Source organism: Mustela lutreola, chromosome 8 (assembly GCF_030435805.1).
Source record: "Mustela lutreola isolate mMusLut2 chromosome 8, mMusLut2.pri, whole genome shotgun sequence".
NCBI classification, from domain to species: Eukaryota; Metazoa; Chordata; class Mammalia; order Carnivora; family Mustelidae; genus Mustela; species Mustela lutreola.
In genome coordinates, this window is record NC_081297.1 from 141,385,342 (window position 1) to 141,401,476 (window position 16,135).

Below are 16,135 nucleotides of genomic sequence, written 5' to 3' on the forward strand. Positions count from 1 at the left end.
GACCCCCCAAAACGCCCAGGCTGAGAGAGGCAAATGAATGAATTCCGGATTAGGATATATGGGCGACGTGGGGGGTCTCTGAGGAAAAGAGAGGACTCGGGAGACCCCTCCTCATTCCCTCGGGGGTCCCAGGCAGTAGTGGGGGTCTGGCCTCAGGAGAGAACCGCCACGCAGAGGTCAGGGGGCAGGCTGGGGGAGAGCCGGCAGAGGAGGGGGAAGGGACAAAGTTTGAAAGTGCCCTTACAACTCTTCCAGGGAAAGTTTGCTTAGGGGCCCCAAGGACAGAGAAGGGGTAGAGGTGCGGGGGTCCCGGTGGCGGGATGACCCCCGAGAGGTGACCGGACCCCGGGGGAGCGACCCCTCCCCCCTGTCCCGGCTCGGCCCGGCTGGGAGTCGCCCGGCTCTGGGCAGCGTGTGTTAGTTGGGGCCGCTTTCCAGCCGCTCCGCCGGGCTGGGGGGTCCCGCCGCGGGCCGGGAGCGGGCTCTCCGGTAGCCCCAGGGGGGAGCTTTGCTACGGGGGGTTTCCCGCACCCGGGCTCCCCGGCCCCGCAGAGCCAGCCCCCCGCAAAGGGGAAATGTGCAGGCGCACCAGCGATCCTCCGCGCCGTTTGGGGCGCGTGGCGGGCGCGGGGGGCGGCGGCCGGGCCGGCGGGATGCCCGGCCGGGGAGCCCAGGGAGCCAGGCAGCGGTCCCGGGCGGCGGCGGGGAGCGGGAAGGCCCGGGCCGGGGGGAAAGGTCGGATTTGCTCGGCGGAAGAAACACAGATGGCGGCGGCGCGGCGCCATTCCGGGCCGGGAGCAGGCAGCCAGCAGCCCTGTCCTCACCGCGGTCCGCCCGCCGCTGCTAAATACCCGGATGCGCCGCCCGAGCGCCAGACGCGGAGCTGGGAAAGGGGAGGCAGAGGAGGCGGAGGCAGAGCCAGCGCTTGAGCCCGAGCCCGAGCCGGGCGCCGAGACCGAGCGACAGAGCGGCGGGGCTGGGCCACGCAGAGGCGGCCTGGCGAGTCCTCCCGCGACCCGAGCCAGGTCCCTGAGAGCCGGGCCCCGGACTGGCCCGGGAGTCAGGAGGAGCGCCAAAGCAGATCCCGAGTAAGGCTTTCCTCGGCCTCCGACGAGGACTGGCCCTTTTGAAGGCGCGTCCTCCAACAGCTGGACCAGACAGGCCACCATGACCGAGAACTCCACATCCACCCCTGCGGCCAAGCCCAAGCGGGCCAAGGCCTCCAAGAAGTCCACAGACCACCCCAAGTATTCAGACATGATCGTGGCTGCCATCCAGGCGGAGAAGAACCGCGCTGGCTCCTCGCGCCAGTCCATCCAGAAGTACATCAAGAGCCACTATAAGGTGGGTGAGAACGCCGACTCGCAGATCAAGTTGTCCATCAAGCGCCTGGTCACCACTGGGGTCCTCAAGCAGACCAAAGGGGTGGGTGCCTCAGGGTCCTTCCGGCTGGCCAAAAGCGACGAGCCTAAGAGGTCAGTGGCCTTCAAGAAGACGAAGAAGGAAGTCAAGAAGGTGGCCACGCCAAAGAAGGCAGCCAAGCCCAAGAAGGCTGCCTCCAAAGCCCCAAGCAAGAAGCCCAAAGCCACCCCAGTCAAGAAGACCAAGAAGAAGCCGGCTGCCACACCCAAGAAAACCAAAAAACCCAAGACTGTCAAGGCCAAGCCGGTCAAGGCATCCAAGCCTAAGAAGGCCAAACCAGTGAAGCCCAAAGCCAAGTCCAGTGCCAAGAGGGCCGGCAAGAAGAAGTGACAATGGGGCTTTTCTTGTGGACACTCCTGCCTGTCTCCTATTTTCTGTAAATACTTTCCTCTTTTCTTCTCTCTTGATCTTCATCTGCAGTCCTTTGCCCCTTATTTGGATGCCTCAGAAATTAGGGAATAATCCATTTTTCCTTAACCAATCGTGCAAGGACAGCAACCACAAATCTCCTCTCTAATGATGAGAATGTACTTAAATATTTTGTTTCTTTGACTTGTTATTGATCTACTTAATGGGTTAGGAACTTGGGTGGGTTTGTGTGTTTTGTTTGGTTGGATGGTTTGTTCATTAGAAAGGTAAAGGGGCAGGAGGGAATGGGCAAGGCCGCTCGTTCGGACTAGAAGAGGGGGAGCCTGGAAATGGTAAGGTTTGTAGGAGTGGCTTTAAGGTGAGCCAGCCTTCTCTAGGTTGCACACCGCTTGTGAGAGTTCCAGAACTTTGGTGGGGAGAGGGGAGGGGTGGCAGCAGCTGGATGGCAAAGGAGGGAGTGGAAAAAAAAAAAAAAAAAAAAAACCCTCTCTAGGCTGACTTCCACCTTCCAATACAGAGCGGTGGGGGGTCCAAATGCAGTTTCCTTCTCACTGTTCGAGGGCTCCTGTGGCCTCCCTATTGTCCTAGGGAAGGGAAGGGGGGGTGTCCGAGTGACAGCTGGTCTGAGAAGCTGTCTTAGCGGCTTCTTTCAGTCAGCTGGAAACTAGCCATTGGGGGGTTGTTGTGGCTTCAGAAAGTCTCATGTTAATCGGGAGTGGAAACTTTGGGGGAAGGGTGGGGACTCAGTCAGCCAAGTGCCTCAGTGTGCCCTCTTAAAAGTTGGGTTTTTCCACACAATTGGATTGTATCATAGGAGGACTTCTTTCCTTTTCCCCTGGTTTTTGGTTCCTCCTGTTTAAGAAAGATTGGTGGTGTGGCCTGGTGGGGCTCCCGCCTTGCCACCTGCCACTTAAAAACCTCCCGACCTCTTTACTTTTGAGTCTTTTATAAAAGTAGCTGTAGATGGGGGACGGGGGAGTGGGCGGGGAGTGGACAGTAAGACATACTGCAGTCGATTTTGAATTGCTAAGTAGTTTCACAGAGCTAGGTCTGTGTGTACGTGTGTATATGTATATATACATATCTAGAGCTAGTACTTAACGTTTCACGCCCGGGAGCTGGGAGAAAAAAACTGTACAGTCGTCTTTTATTTTTAATAATATGGGAAAATACGCACTTGTGCGTGGTCCACCCCCCCTCCTTTTTTTTTTTTTTTAAACAAGTGTTATTTGTGCCGGGCAGAATTTGCTGTCTTTGTAATTTTAAAACTTTAAAATAAAATTGAAAAATGAAACCTGAGCGGTGCATTTTTTTCCCCCCTTTTAAGGCTGGAGGCAAATGCTGAGCAATCGGCTAGGCGAGCTGGGGTGAAATCCTGGGGGTGTTTGCACCTGCGAATGGGGGACGGTTCCAACAGATCGACAGGAACCGGGAAACGGGACTGAAGAGTTCAGAGCGTGCCTCAGCCTGCTTCTAGGGTCTTGCCTTTGGGGTCCAGGGTGCACCCCCTTTCTTTCCGGGCGCTGGGTGTGTAGGCAGGGGCTGGGAGTACGGCGGGGGGTCTGGTGGGCTGGGCCCTGGGACTCGCCACCCTCCGCCAGGTAGCGTCCCCTTCCCCCACGGGGAGCGCTCCAGTCTCAGTTTACACAGCAATATACTTCCATTCTCTGGGTCACGCCAGGCCCCTCCCCCCCAACCCTGGGCCCACCTCCCCCCGCCCCATCCCTGGGCCCGCCTCCCCGCCCCTTTAACGGCCCTCTCGCTCCGATTGGCCGCCGAGGCCCGGCCCCCGCCCTCCCCCCCAGGCCACGGGACCGCGAGTCTTCCGCGGCTCCCGGGACTCCTGGCTAGCGGGAGCGCTCGGGCGACGGTGGGCACCATGTGGGCGGGTCGCGCGCTCCACGCCGCTCTCTCCGCGGCCCCCCGCAGCCGCCGCGCGCAGTCGGCGCTGACACAGCTGCGTGGCGTCCTGGAGGAGGAGCTGGAAGCGATCCGCGGCGCTGGCACCTGGAAGAGTGAGCGGGTCATTACGTCCCGTCAGGGGCCGCGCATCCACGTGGACGGCGTCTCCGGAGGTAACTCCCCCTCCTCCTGGGAGTCTTCGGACCTGGCCGGGTGTTCGCAGACCTTGGTTCCAGGCTGGAATGGAGGGCCGGGTGGCAGGGGGCCGGGGAGGGGGCAGTATCTGCTCCCGTAGCCGCGGGCACCTTTCCCAATCTCTCAGGCTGACTTGACGGCTTCCCAGGGTTCCCTGGAAGCTAGTTAAACCTGTTTCCACGGAGGGAGGTGATCTGCTGTGGAGTACCTTCTTGACTCAGGGTAGGGCTGGAGTGAGACCCGGTCCTGTGAGAACGTGAGAGAAAAAGAGAGACACCCAGCTGGCTCCCACCTGGCTGCTTCAAGGACGCGGGTGGGAAGGAGGCAGCGAGAAGCCCTGCGTTCCTGGAGCTGTCGCCTGGAGCTGGTCTCCACTCCCTGCTGCACGGGGACTCCTGCGGACCTCCAGCGTGGGAAGAACTAAACCCATTGTCCAGACAGAGAAGCTGAGGCTCGGAGATGTGGAATGGCTTGCCCAAAAGCCCCTGCCAGCGGCGGGCAGAGCTGGGCTTTGGTTCTCCCTTACATTGGAGCTAGAAGGTCAGCCAGCGGGTCAGAAAAGCCAACTCGCTGCCCAGAGTCACAGCGACAGGGAGGCGGCCGGCTGCTGCAGGAGGCACACCACGAACTGACCCACTGGGCCTTCCTCATGTCTGTCTAGCCAGTGGTCATGGCCTGTCTTGTCCGTGCCAGGCCCCAGATGGTGCTGCTTATAAACAGGCTCCCAAACCCGCTTTCTGCTCAGGAAATAGGCCTGGGATCCTTGGTGCTCTTGTATTTATTTGTAAACCGAGGTGCCCCAAAAAACTCTCTGCCTCCCTCCCCATCCTCCCCCCAACCCCCACCCCTGCCTGGGGGAAGCTTGGAACAGGTCAAAACATGGGAAACGAGGAGACACAGGTTCTCCTCGTGGTTTTGCCTTTTACAGGCCTCAGTTTCCCCCTCATGTCAGCTGTGTTCACTTTGGGCTTTATAAGTCAGGAGTTGAGGTCTCAAGGAAACCCCCACACCCACACACTTCAGACAGGTGATGCTGTACCAGGCAGCAAAGTCAGCTCTTCAGAGTCTGAGGACCACACTGGGCTGGTGAGCCTGCTCACTTACCCACAAGGGAACCAGGGCCCACATGGGGCTTTGCTGGTGGTGTTCAGGGGCAGGAGAAGCCTGTGAGGTAGGGCTACGTTCCTCATTGGGTACAATGTGATTCAGAGCCAGAGTCTAAACTTCTTATCCTTCAAGGCACCACTCTGAGGGGCCTTTCCTGACCCTCCCTCTCCTGTACCTGTCGGATTGGGTCCCTCCCCAGGGCCCCTAGCTCCCCATCCTGGCCTCTGCCCCACAGTGGATCATACTGTGTGGTTGTTGCCTTCTCAAGGGCGAATCCAGGTTCGTTTTCTGTCTGAGTCCCCAGGGCCTGGCACAGACACCTTTCCAGGCCCTTTCTTGCCCTGAGCCGCCGTGTCTGTACCGTCCTCCACTTTAGGAATCCTTAACTTCTGTGCCAACAACTACCTGGGCCTGAGCAGCCACCCTGAGGTCATCCAGGCAGGTCTGCAGGCCCTGGAGGAGTTTGGAGCCGGCCTTAGCTCGACCCGCTTCATCTGTGGGACCCAGGTACACAATGGCTGTTGGGGGGGGGGTTGGGGGTGCCTTGTCCCCAGCGTTGGGCACTGACCCCCAACTGCCTGCTTCCCACAGTCAACTAGGCTGGTTTAGCCAGCTCAGCTCATCCAGGGCCCTGGGCCACCCTTAGCCTAGAGCTATCCACCAGAAAAGCCAGCTCAGGCTTCTGTTGTGTTGCAAAAGAAACTTTCCAGTCTCCCCAAGCGTCCCTCTCCCCCACCTGCACGCAGAACTGCTTAGAACAGTGCCTGGCATGTAGTAGTGCTCGGTAAACATTGATTATTTTATTGTGTAAATGTTACAAAATAAATACCTAGATGGGAAATTTACAGTGCTTACTGTGTATCAGGTACTGTATTAAGAACATTACAAATATTAACTCATTAATGCCCCTAACGGTCATAAGTGGTAGGCGATATTCTTGTCTCTTACAGAGATGAGGATGCTGAAGCCAGAGAAATTGGGTGACTTCCTCTAAGGCGCGCAGACTGTTATGATAGGAGTTTAACCCAGATGGCTTGGCTCCTGACTGCCGTGAGATTACTACCCATCTTCTCAGAAAGGGGATGGTAAAATGAATGTCAGAAACAGGACTCCTACCCCCCAGCCAGGGCCCTTTCCAACAAAACCCTCACCCTGACCGAACAGCTTTCAAATACAAGAATTTCAGGCCCAAATAAAGCTACATAATCCTTTTCCTTGCCATTACGCAACCAAAAAAGGCACTTACTTTGATGTCAGAAAGACATCCTCCCTTGCCATCATCCCCCATGATTCATCATTAGACCTCCATTATAGACGAAGGTCCCACCAGGTCGGGGTATCTAGCGAGCCCCTGATCCCTCGGGGAGAACCATCTGCCAGGTTCCTGTTGGCTCTGGGGGAACCCACGTGGTGAAGAAAGAAGGGAGAAGCCAAGGCTGCAGGTCCTCTGTGCTGAGTCTGTGACCTTCTAAGCCTCTGTCCCCAGAACTTGTTTCATGTGACCCCACAGGCATTAACACCCGTTTCACTCTGTTTCTGCAGAGCATCCACAAGGATCTAGAAGCAAAGATAGCCCGCTTCCATCAGCGGGAGGATGCCATCCTGTATCCTAGCTGTTTCGATGCCAACGCTGGCCTTTTTGAGGTTTGGGGGGGTGGGGGTGCAGGTGGGAGTGGTGGGGACTGCTAGGCTATGGGGGAAGGCTTGGGAGTGAGCAGTGAGGGGAACATGGCAGGATGTCAGTGCTGTGCCTAGAGGCTCCAGGGCCCTTTTCTTCTGGAGGCTAAGCTTGGGCCAAGCTTCTTCCTTGCTGCAGGAAGAATCCTGGGACCTGCAAGGGACCAGCTTCCAGGGCACTGGGGAGATAACCTACATCAGTGAGAAGGTCGGAGTTAGCCGGGGCCAGGTACTCGCCAAACATGTTCTCACCTGCTCTCACAGGAGCTGGGCCCTGATCCAGCCCAGGCCTGGAGCCCTGAGAACCCAGATAGAGGCAGACAGGGGCTCCGTGCCTCCCTGCCCGGCGGAATGCCCTGGATGGCAGAGAAACTTTGACTCATGTAGACATGGGGAGGGAGAACCCCTAGGTGGTTGGGCAGAAGCTCCACTCCAGCTGCTTTCTCCCAGGCCTTGCTGACCCCACAGGATGCAGTCCTGTCAGACGAGCTGAACCACGCCTCCATCATTGATGGCATCCGTCTATGCAAGGCCCATAAATACCGCTACCACCACCTGGACATGGCCGACTTGGAGGCCAAGCTGCAGGAGGCCCAGGTGAGGCGAGGCCCAAGGGTGGCAGAGGCAAGAACTGGGCTTATCCTCAGCCTCGCCCCTGGTGAAAGAACTAAGGCTTGGAGGGACCACTTTGCATTCCCAAAGAACAAGAAAGTTTGAAACAGGATTTGAACCCAGATCCTTCTGCCCCAAGGCTTTCTTCCATTGTACCTAGCTGCCTTGACTTTTAGCCATCACCTTCCGTGTGGCAGGCCCCGCTGGGCGTAAAGGTGGGATGAGCTTTGGGATAGAAGTGGTCCCACCCCACCCTCCCTCTCGCAGGGGAGACTGAGCTGTTCTCACTGGCCAGGACTGCCCTGGAAGAGGTGGGCATGGCTCAGGGAGGCACAGAGTAGGACCGGGATGTTCCGGCCCCAACACAGTAATGCTTACGTGTCGGCCTCTGTGCCAGATTCTGGGCAAGGTGAGCCCTTGGAGCCCTGAGCAGCGTAGAGAATGGGAGGATTGGCCCCGCTGGGGACACCAGCCATCACCTGTCCGTGGCTTCCCTACAGAAGCATCGGCTGCGCCTGGTGGCCACTGATGGCGCCTTTTCCATGGATGGCGACATCGCCCCCCTGCGGGAGATCTGCCACCTTGCCTCTCGATATGACGCCCTGGTCTTTGTGGATGAGTGTCACGCTACTGGCTTCCTGGGGGCCACTGGACGGTGGGAGCATGCATCTCCTTGGGTTGGGCTTCTGAGGATGGGTGGGAAAGCAGGAAGCCAGCCCTTCCCCTAACCCATGGTCCCTGGGCGCTCAGGTAGCCAGTGGTGGCAGTGCTAGCTTCCCTTGCAGGGGCACGGATGAGCTGCTGGGGGTCACAGACCAGGTCACCATCATCAACTCCACGCTGGGGAAGGCACTGGGTGGAGCTTCAGGTACCTGCAGGGTCATGCCCCTGGGGTCCCCTCATCCACAGGCAGGGCCCTGGAGAGGTCTCAGGGCAGGTGGGGAGGGGAGGCTGGGACTGTACAGAAGAGGCAGTGTGGACTGTCCTCCCAGGAGGGGCTCGGGGTAGGCGCTGGCACCTGGCCTCTGACTTCCACCCTCACCTCTGCCCTTGTCCTCAGGGGGCTACACGACAGGGCCTGAGCCCCTGGTGTCCCTGCTCCGGCAGCGCTCCCGGCCCTACCTCTTCTCCAACAGCCTGCCCCCTGCTGTCGTCGGCTGTGCCTCCAAGGCCCTGGACCTGCTTATGGAGAGCAACGCCATCGTCCAGACTATGGCAGCCAAAACCCAGCGGTGTGGTCCCTGGCAGGGGTGGGACAGGCTGGGGGTGGGGGAGCTGGTAGGGGCCTGCCCCCATGTGCCCACCCTCTGCCCATACCATGCCTCCAGCAGAATGCACTGGGACTCAGCCCTCTTAACCAAGGGCTGCCTGCCCGCCCACCTACCTCTTCTCTGTCTCCCTCTTCCTTCCATTTCCGGGTACATTACTCCATCAATGACCCTGTATCTCCCCATCTTATATTATCCTGTCTTCTCACTCTCTGGTTTGGTCCGCTGGCTCCTCTGCCCAGCTCCCCATCTGCATCTGGCTCTGTTGGTCCATCCTGCAGATTTGGGCACAGATCACGGGCCCATCAGGAGTGGGTGTGAACCCTCCGCAGTCCCCTGGCTACCTGTGACACCCAGCTTGTGCCCACAGTTTCCGCAGTAAGATGGAAGCCGCCGGCTTCACCATCCTGGGAGCCAATCATCCCATCTGCCCAGTGATGCTGGGTGATGCTCGGCTGGCCTCTTGCATGGCGGATGACATGCTCAAGAGAGGTGAGGCAGCTGGGACAAGCAGACCGGTTATGGGTCTTCAGAGAAAAGAGGAGGGAGCCCCGCACTGTGAATGCTCCCCCATACCCTCCCCCTACGACCCTCTCAAGACGAGCTGAAGATCCCAGGCCATGACTTACTTGCATGTCTGGGACACCTTAGGCAACTCCCTTGCCCTCTGTGACCCTCAGGGGAGTAGGAACCATGTATCATGTCTCCCAAAGCGTGTATGGCTTTGCTGAGCCCCAGGTTGACCCTTTCTACCTTACCAGGCATTTTCGTCATCGGGTTCAGCTATCCAGTGGTCCCCAAGGGCAAGGCCCGGATCCGCGTACAGATCTCAGCAGTGCACAGCGAGGAGGACATCGACCGCTGTGTGGAGGCCTTCGTGGAGGTGGGGCGGCTACATGGGGCCCTACCCTGATGTGGCTGGCCACGAGCAGATCCCCCTCCCTCCATATTGACAAAAGGGTTCTTCGATCAGCCCGGGCCAGAGGCTCTGAGCCCTGTTAAAGTCCTCGGGCTGGGCTGGGGCAAGGCCCGTTCTTGTGGTTGAGAATGTCAAGTAACAATGTGGAAACGGACTGACATGTCAGTGTGCTTCATTCTCTCTGGGCAGGCCCAGCCCTGTGACCAGTTGAAGAATCAGGTGGGAGCTGAGGCTCCTGAGTAGGTTTCAGAGCTGACCACCTACCCTAGGTTAAGATGAGACACAGGCCGTGGGGATAATGTGGGTAGTCCCCCTATTAGGGGGGACAGCTACCAACCCTGCAGGCCCTTTCCCACCCCACCCACCCCATTTGCTCTTCAGCCTCAGGGGAACACCTTGTTTTCTGCCCCCCTACCCAAAGGATGGTTTACAGCTGCCCAAATAAGGAGGGGCTGAGCACCCAAACCTGCCCCAAAGGAAAGAACGTGGGTCACTATTAGAAAGGCCCCCGACAGTTTGGAACCATGTATTCTAGCCCACTTTGGTTCCTGGGCAGGCCCCTTCTCCTCTGTGTGCCTCAGTTTACCGCACACCAAGAGTAGATGGTACAGGGTAACTGGGCTCCTTCCATCCCTCTCGGTCCAAGGCCTACGGGCCTGCTGATCAGCCGCCAGGGGGCGCAGCGAGCTCAGGCTCCGGCTGCTGTTGCCACGCCCCCGCCAGAATCCAGGCCTCGGCCGGCAAGGCTCTCCGTAGAGTTGATTTGCTGCTGCCAGGGCCCCGTCCACACTTATCCCCAGAAAAGTCTCGCTGCTCCCCTAGTGAACACCTTCCTGTAGTCGCTGTCCCTGGTCCTTGTCTTTTCATCGCCGTCCCCGCTCAGCTTTATGGGCACAGGGCGGGGGCCCAGGCGGGGTAGGTTCTGACTCACTCGGCTCCAGCCTCACTGGGGTGTGGCCTTGGGAAGCTGGGACCTCGCTGGACTTAGGGCAGGGAGGATGAAAACGCCCTTCTTCGTCCACAACAGGGAACTAGGACCCCCTCTCCGTGTCCTCGAACCCCCAGCCCTGCCCTTAGCCTGGCTGTCGGGATGAATGGCCTGGGCCAGCTGCTGCGATCCTAACTGGGATTCTAGGAATCTTAGCTTGTGGTTGGAAGGAGCTTGAGGCTGGGGTCCAGGAGCTCCACGTGCTGGGAGATGGCCGCCCAGGGAAAAGGGCTGCTGTGGCCACAGCAGCAGCTGGAATACCCGAGAGAGCCGCAGCCACGCGGTCGGGTACCTGTCGCAGGCGCACCGTTGCAGCAGCAAGTGCCTGTGGCCTGGCACCAGCCTCGGGCCCAGCCAGCAGCTTGATGTGCATGATCTGCGTAGGCCGGCGGATTACACGGGGTGGCCCCAAGCAGCCACCGGGCAACACATTCCAGCAGTAGGTGTGGCGTGTCCGGCAGGGACAGAAAGCCGCGCCCAGGTCCACCCGGCAGTGGCTCAGAGCACGCGCCGGCTCGTCCTGCGACTCCCTGACGCCCCCCGGCGGCTGGCATGGGCAGCTGCGTTGCCCCGATAGCGCGCCCCGCGGTCTGTCAGCTCGCGGCTGTGCAGGCTTCCATCGGTGGAGGTACAGAAGGGCTGGTGGGAAGCACCCGCAGGGCGCCGCGGGCACTCTGGGCGCACGTGCTGCGGGTTGGACGCGTGCTGGTAGTGGCCCGAAGGCCGTGGGTCGGCCGCACCTCCACTTCCAGAGACCGCTCCCACGGCTCACCGTCCACGTCCTCTGCGTCCGGCTCTGGGTTCAAGGTTGCGGCCTCCTGGAGCAAGAGAAGGAGGGGGCGTCAGGGACGTGCTGGACTCGGGCCTTGGCCTTGACAATGCGGTTTTTCCTGCCTGCCGCTCGCCAGCCCTCTGTGGTTGCCTCGGTCCTCCTGCCCTGCCTCCTTCCCTCTTTCTCCCTCCCCCACTCCCCCTGCTTATGTTCCCTCTCTCGCTGTGTCCCTGTCTAGTGAATAAATAAAATCTTTAAAACAAACAAACAAAAAACGAAAAAACCTCTGAACACACAGGAAAATCCCAGGGGTCTGGGAGATGCTAGTACTAGAGTTTCTTCCCCAGTTCTTGGGCCTTGAATGCAAGTCCTGGCTCTATCAGTGTCCCCAGTGTCCCCTCAAACTATTTTCTCTTCCCTTTCACGGACTTCCTATTAACATTCTCGCCTACCTCCCAGCTTCTAGAAAGACCACAAGCAGTCCCTACCACCCCTTCTCTCCTTAAACTCATTGCAGACTCTTTTGCCCCCAGTACACTTGTCCAGTTTACAAACAACCTCACTGTTATGAAATCCAGGGTACCTCGCCCCCCCTTCCCATCCCTGACTAGTCTCTCTAACCCTCTGGAGGCATTTGGCCATGTGGCTCACTTCTCCAAGAGTTCCAGGCCAGAACCCCACGCCTGATTGAATCACACAGCCATGAACCAAGACAGACTAACCTCTTTGGCTTCTGCCAGCACAAGGGGCTCATAATGGATCAGTCATTAAATCACTCCCCCTCTGTCCATCCTTTTCACGCCAGGCCAAAATAAACCAATTACAAATTAAATGGGCAGATCATGTCCCTGCTCTAAAACTTTCACTAGTTCCCCATTGCCCTCAGGCTAAAGCCAGACTCTTTGGATGGACCCAAACACCTTCCATCTCCAGACACACTGAGCCTCTGGAACAAGCTTAGGAAAGTTGACGGGCCCCAGGATTCTCAGGAACTGGGGGAGGAGTCCAGAAAAGAGACTCCTATTCTGGTTTCCTAGCCTGGAACACCCCATTCAAGATGAGGAACCCTTTCTGAGCTTGGATTAGAGCCCTCCTTGGGGCAGAGAGAGGGAGGATCGGGAGTGAAATCATTAGGCTGGAGGTGGGAGTGCCAGGAATGGGCTGGGCCCCGGGCACAGAGGGGTTAACTCCAAAGCGAATCTCGGCGAGCGAGATCAATGGGTTACTTACTGCAGAAAGAGGCAGAAGCAACGCAGGGAGGCAGAAAAGAACCAGGCAGAAGAGCATGCCCCCCGGGGGAAATCAGGGACCGAGGAGGAGGTGGCCGGTGGCTACTCCGGAGGGAGCGCCCGAGTCTGGCTCAGCCGAGGAGGTGCCTTAAAGGAGAAGAGGGAGCAGCGGGAGGCAGACCTGCACCTACAGGGAGGTGCCAAGGGGTAGCTGCTGAGCCAAGAGGCAGCCTCAGTCTGGCCGGTTCACCCAGGACCAAGCAGGGCCCAGTGCCCAGAGTTGAGGTGGGTGTTACCCATCCTGAGCCTCAGGGGGCTTGCTGCATGCTGGGGGGTGGGGGGCGCAGATACCGCCTTTCTTCCCTCCACCCTGCCTCCCTCCATGCTCCTAATGTGTCCCACCAACCCAGAGGTCCCAGGCGAGCAGGGGGATCCACAGGTAGTAGCTGATAGGGCCGAGGGATGGAGCAAGGGTGAGAGAGGGCACGGCGGGCATAAATGCGCACGCACGCACACACAACGCGCGCACAGTTACTCGCGTGGGGGTCGGAGGCCCCACCTGTTACAGGCTGTTAGCTGAGCGCTCCAGCCTGGGAGTCAGGGTACCAGGCGGCAACAGCCCCAGGTCTTCCACTCAAAGTGTGATATTAGCCTCCCATGTCCCCTCTCTGAGCCTCAGTTTCCTCTTGTGCGAAAAGGGAGGGGCAGTGGCCTCTATGGTTTTCCCAGCTGTGCCACTGTGGGGCTTTCACTAAACCGGACTTTACGATGACTCAGGGATATCACCCGTGTTTTGCTGACTTTGACCCACGTCCGATTCTCCCCCTGAGCTTCCAGACCCTGCGGAGAAGTAAGGTCCTTCTATCAGCAACTTGGCTTGGGCTCGCCCCTCCCCCACCTTCAGGGTCCTCAGCCCATTCTGCTGGGAGGTATCCATTGACTAATCCTTTCTCAGGGGGGTGTTCCCTAGGAAACTGAGAAACCCACCTCAGACACGTAGGCAATTGTGCCCGGCTTGCACAAGTGGATCTCAGGGAGAACCTATGGCTGTCGCCCTCCTCCCACCGCCATTCCCCCAGGAGCTCCCCGCGCCCAGGAGACATGGCCAGGCCAAGGCCGGGAGGCCTGGATGGAGACCCCAGGGGTCGTGTGACCAGAGCCGGGAGCTCCTGTCTGAGGACTCCAGCTTCTTTCCCTCAGGTGCCCATCGGATGGGAAGATGGCTGATGCGCAGAACATTTCGCTAGACAACCCAGGGAGCGTGGGGGCCGTGGTGGTACCCGTGGTGTTCGCCCTCATCTTCCTGCTGGGCACCGTGGGCAATGGGCTGGTGCTGGCCGTGCTGTTGCAGCCCAGCCCCAGTGCCTGGCAGGAGCCGGGCAGCACTACGGACCTGTTCATCCTCAACCTAGCGGTGGCCGACCTCTGCTTCATCCTGTGCTGCGTGCCCTTCCAGGCCGCCATCTACACGCTGGACGCCTGGCTCTTCGGGGCCCTCGTCTGCAAGGCTGTGCACCTGCTCATCTACCTTACCATGTATGCCAGCAGCTTCACGCTGGCCGCCGTCTCCGTGGACAGGTGCGCTGGGCCTGGGACCTGGCTGGGTCTGGGCTGGGGAGGGAAGACCTAAACAGATTCCTTAGGAAGGAGAGCTTGGGGGACCAAAAAGGGAGAGGATGGCAGGGAGAGAAGGAACAGCTCTCCGGCCCCTGCCAGTCTCTGCGCACCTGTAGAGCCTGCTCCAGCGGACCATCCTGCCCCCGACCTCCCAACTCCACCGTGAGCTTCCAGAAGACATCTCTGTGTCTTACATGCCGGCACAGAGGCTGGAACGTAGTAAGTGCTCCGTAAGTGTGACATGAATGGCAAAAAGAACACATGAATGAATCCATCGGTTACTTTATTACTGCCCACACCCAGCCTAGGCTGTGGTCATACCTGTTTTCGCCGTTCCAAACTTGGGGTCCAATCCAGGCTTGGTGACCTTGGGCAAGTCTCTTCCCTCTGAGCCTTGATCCCGGCCTTGCTAGGGGGTGCCAGGCGCTGCTCCAAGCGCTGGGCGTGTTACTGCCCTCTACCCTAGCCGCCACGGGGCAAGGCAGGTCGCGGGTCCGCAGATAGCGTCCCCGCGGGGAGTGGGGGGCGCGGGGCCCTGCCGCCCGCCGCGCTGACCCGGCGCCCGCCCGCAGGTACCTGGCCGTGCGGCACCCACTGCGCTCGCGGGCCCTGCGCACGCCGCGCCACGCCCGCGCCGCCGTGGGCCTCGTGTGGCTGCTGGCAGCGCTCTTCTCGGCGCCCTACCTCAGCTACTACGGCACCGTGCGCTACGGCGCGCTCGAGCTCTGCGTGCCCGCCTGGGAGGACGCGCGCCGGCGCGCCCTCGACGTGGCCACCTTCGCCGCCGGCTACCTGCTGCCCGTGGCCGTGGTGAGCCTGGCCTACGCGCGCACGCTGCGCTTCCTGTGGGTGGCCGTGGGCCCCGCGGGCGCCGCGATGGCCGAGGCCCGGCGCAGAGCCACGGGCCGCGCGGGGCGCGCCATGCTGGCGGTGGCCGCGCTCTACGCCCTCTGCTGGGGCCCGCACCACGCGCTCATCCTCTGCTTCTGGTTCGGCCGCTTCGCCTTCAGCCCGGCCACCTACGCCTGCCGCCTGGCCTCGCACTGCCTCGCCTACGCCAACTCCTGCCTCAACCCGCTGGTCTACGCGCTCGCCTCGCGCCACTTCCGCGCGCGCCTCCGCCGCCTGTGGCCCTGTGGCCGCCGCCACCGCCACCGCCGCGCCCGGGCTCCCCCGGGTGCCCGTCGCCGCGTCCGCCCCGCCGCTTGCCCCGGGGACGCCCGGCCTCGCGGGAAGCTGCCGGCGGGCGGCGACCGGGCGGGCGATCCGGGGGAAGGGCCCGCCCGCGCCTTAGAGGCTGGACGGCAAGCCCCATCTGCCCCAGGACCGGAATGAACCTCATCTGCCTCCCCTCTGCGCGGGGGACAGTCTGTCTGCCATTCCCCTTCCCCCAGGGTATGGCGCCAGGCAGGAGTCCTCCGAGGCGAGGAGGTGCACTGTCTGAGCTGGGGCTCCAGCCCCGTGGACGCCCCTGGGCCGTGAAAGTGGGTCCCCCCATCCCGGCTAAGCACAGGCTCCCCGTGCCCGACAGCCCCCAGATTCCGGCCATAGCCAGTCTGGCTCCAACTCAGTCAGCGGTTTCCAGGCCCTGCTTCCTCCACCGCCCTTCCTCAAGCCCCTTTCCCCATCCAAGCCTTTCCCTGGGTAATGTAACGCTAGCCAGCCGCTAATACAGCAAATAGTTGTGAAGGATTCACTGTATATCTTATGCGGTGCTACATTCTTCAGTCTAATTAGCAAAGCAGCTTTGCAATTTAGGATTAGTTCCATTCCTGCAGTTGGAGAAATCAAGAATCAGAATGAGTTCGGGATTTGGGGCACCCGGCTGGTCCAGTCAATGGAGCGTGTGACTTTTGACCCTCAGGGTTGTAGGTTCTGAGCCTGTTGGGTGTAGAGATTATTTAAAAATAAAATCTTTAAAAACAAACAAAAAAGTTCAGTGATTTGCCCAAGGTCACATAGCTAGTGTCCGGCAGAAGTTGGCTGAAACCCACTGCTATTTAACTTTGTCTGCTCACTGGAATGGGCTTTACCTCTGGGGCCTCTGTTCTCAGTTTC

At 59.8% G+C, this 16,135-nt stretch overlaps 3 protein-coding genes across 3 annotated transcripts; all 3 read left to right on the forward strand.

The window, feature by feature from the left end:
* The first annotated feature begins 844 nt into the window (after nucleotides 1-844).
* On the forward strand, nucleotides 845-3,085 carry LOC131839457 (histone H1.0). The gene has a single exon (XM_059186927.1). The coding sequence runs from the start codon at nucleotides 1,168-1,170 to the stop codon at nucleotides 1,750-1,752; it is 585 nt and encodes a 194-aa protein (XP_059042910.1). The 5' UTR covers nucleotides 845-1,167; the 3' UTR covers nucleotides 1,753-3,085.
* Nucleotides 3,086-3,595: 510 nt separating this feature from the next.
* Nucleotides 3,596-9,625, forward strand: GCAT (glycine C-acetyltransferase). The gene is made up of 9 exons (XM_059186928.1): nucleotides 3,596-3,866; nucleotides 5,372-5,502; nucleotides 6,538-6,639; nucleotides 7,123-7,269; nucleotides 7,785-7,939; nucleotides 8,070-8,152; nucleotides 8,345-8,516; nucleotides 8,923-9,044; nucleotides 9,314-9,625. Exons 1-9 carry the CDS (start codon nucleotides 3,671-3,673, stop codon nucleotides 9,463-9,465), a joined length of 1,260 nt encoding a protein of 419 aa, XP_059042911.1. The 5' UTR covers nucleotides 3,596-3,670; the 3' UTR covers nucleotides 9,466-9,625.
* Nucleotides 9,626-13,679: 4,054 nt separating this feature from the next.
* GALR3 (galanin receptor 3) lies at nucleotides 13,680-15,509 on the forward strand. Its single transcript, XM_059183652.1, has 2 exons — nucleotides 13,680-14,038; nucleotides 14,650-15,509. The coding sequence occupies exons 1-2, from the start codon at nucleotides 13,680-13,682 to the stop codon at nucleotides 15,410-15,412; spliced, it is 1,122 nt and encodes a 373-aa protein (XP_059039635.1). The 3' UTR covers nucleotides 15,413-15,509.
* Nucleotides 15,510-16,135: the final 626 nt, after the last annotated feature.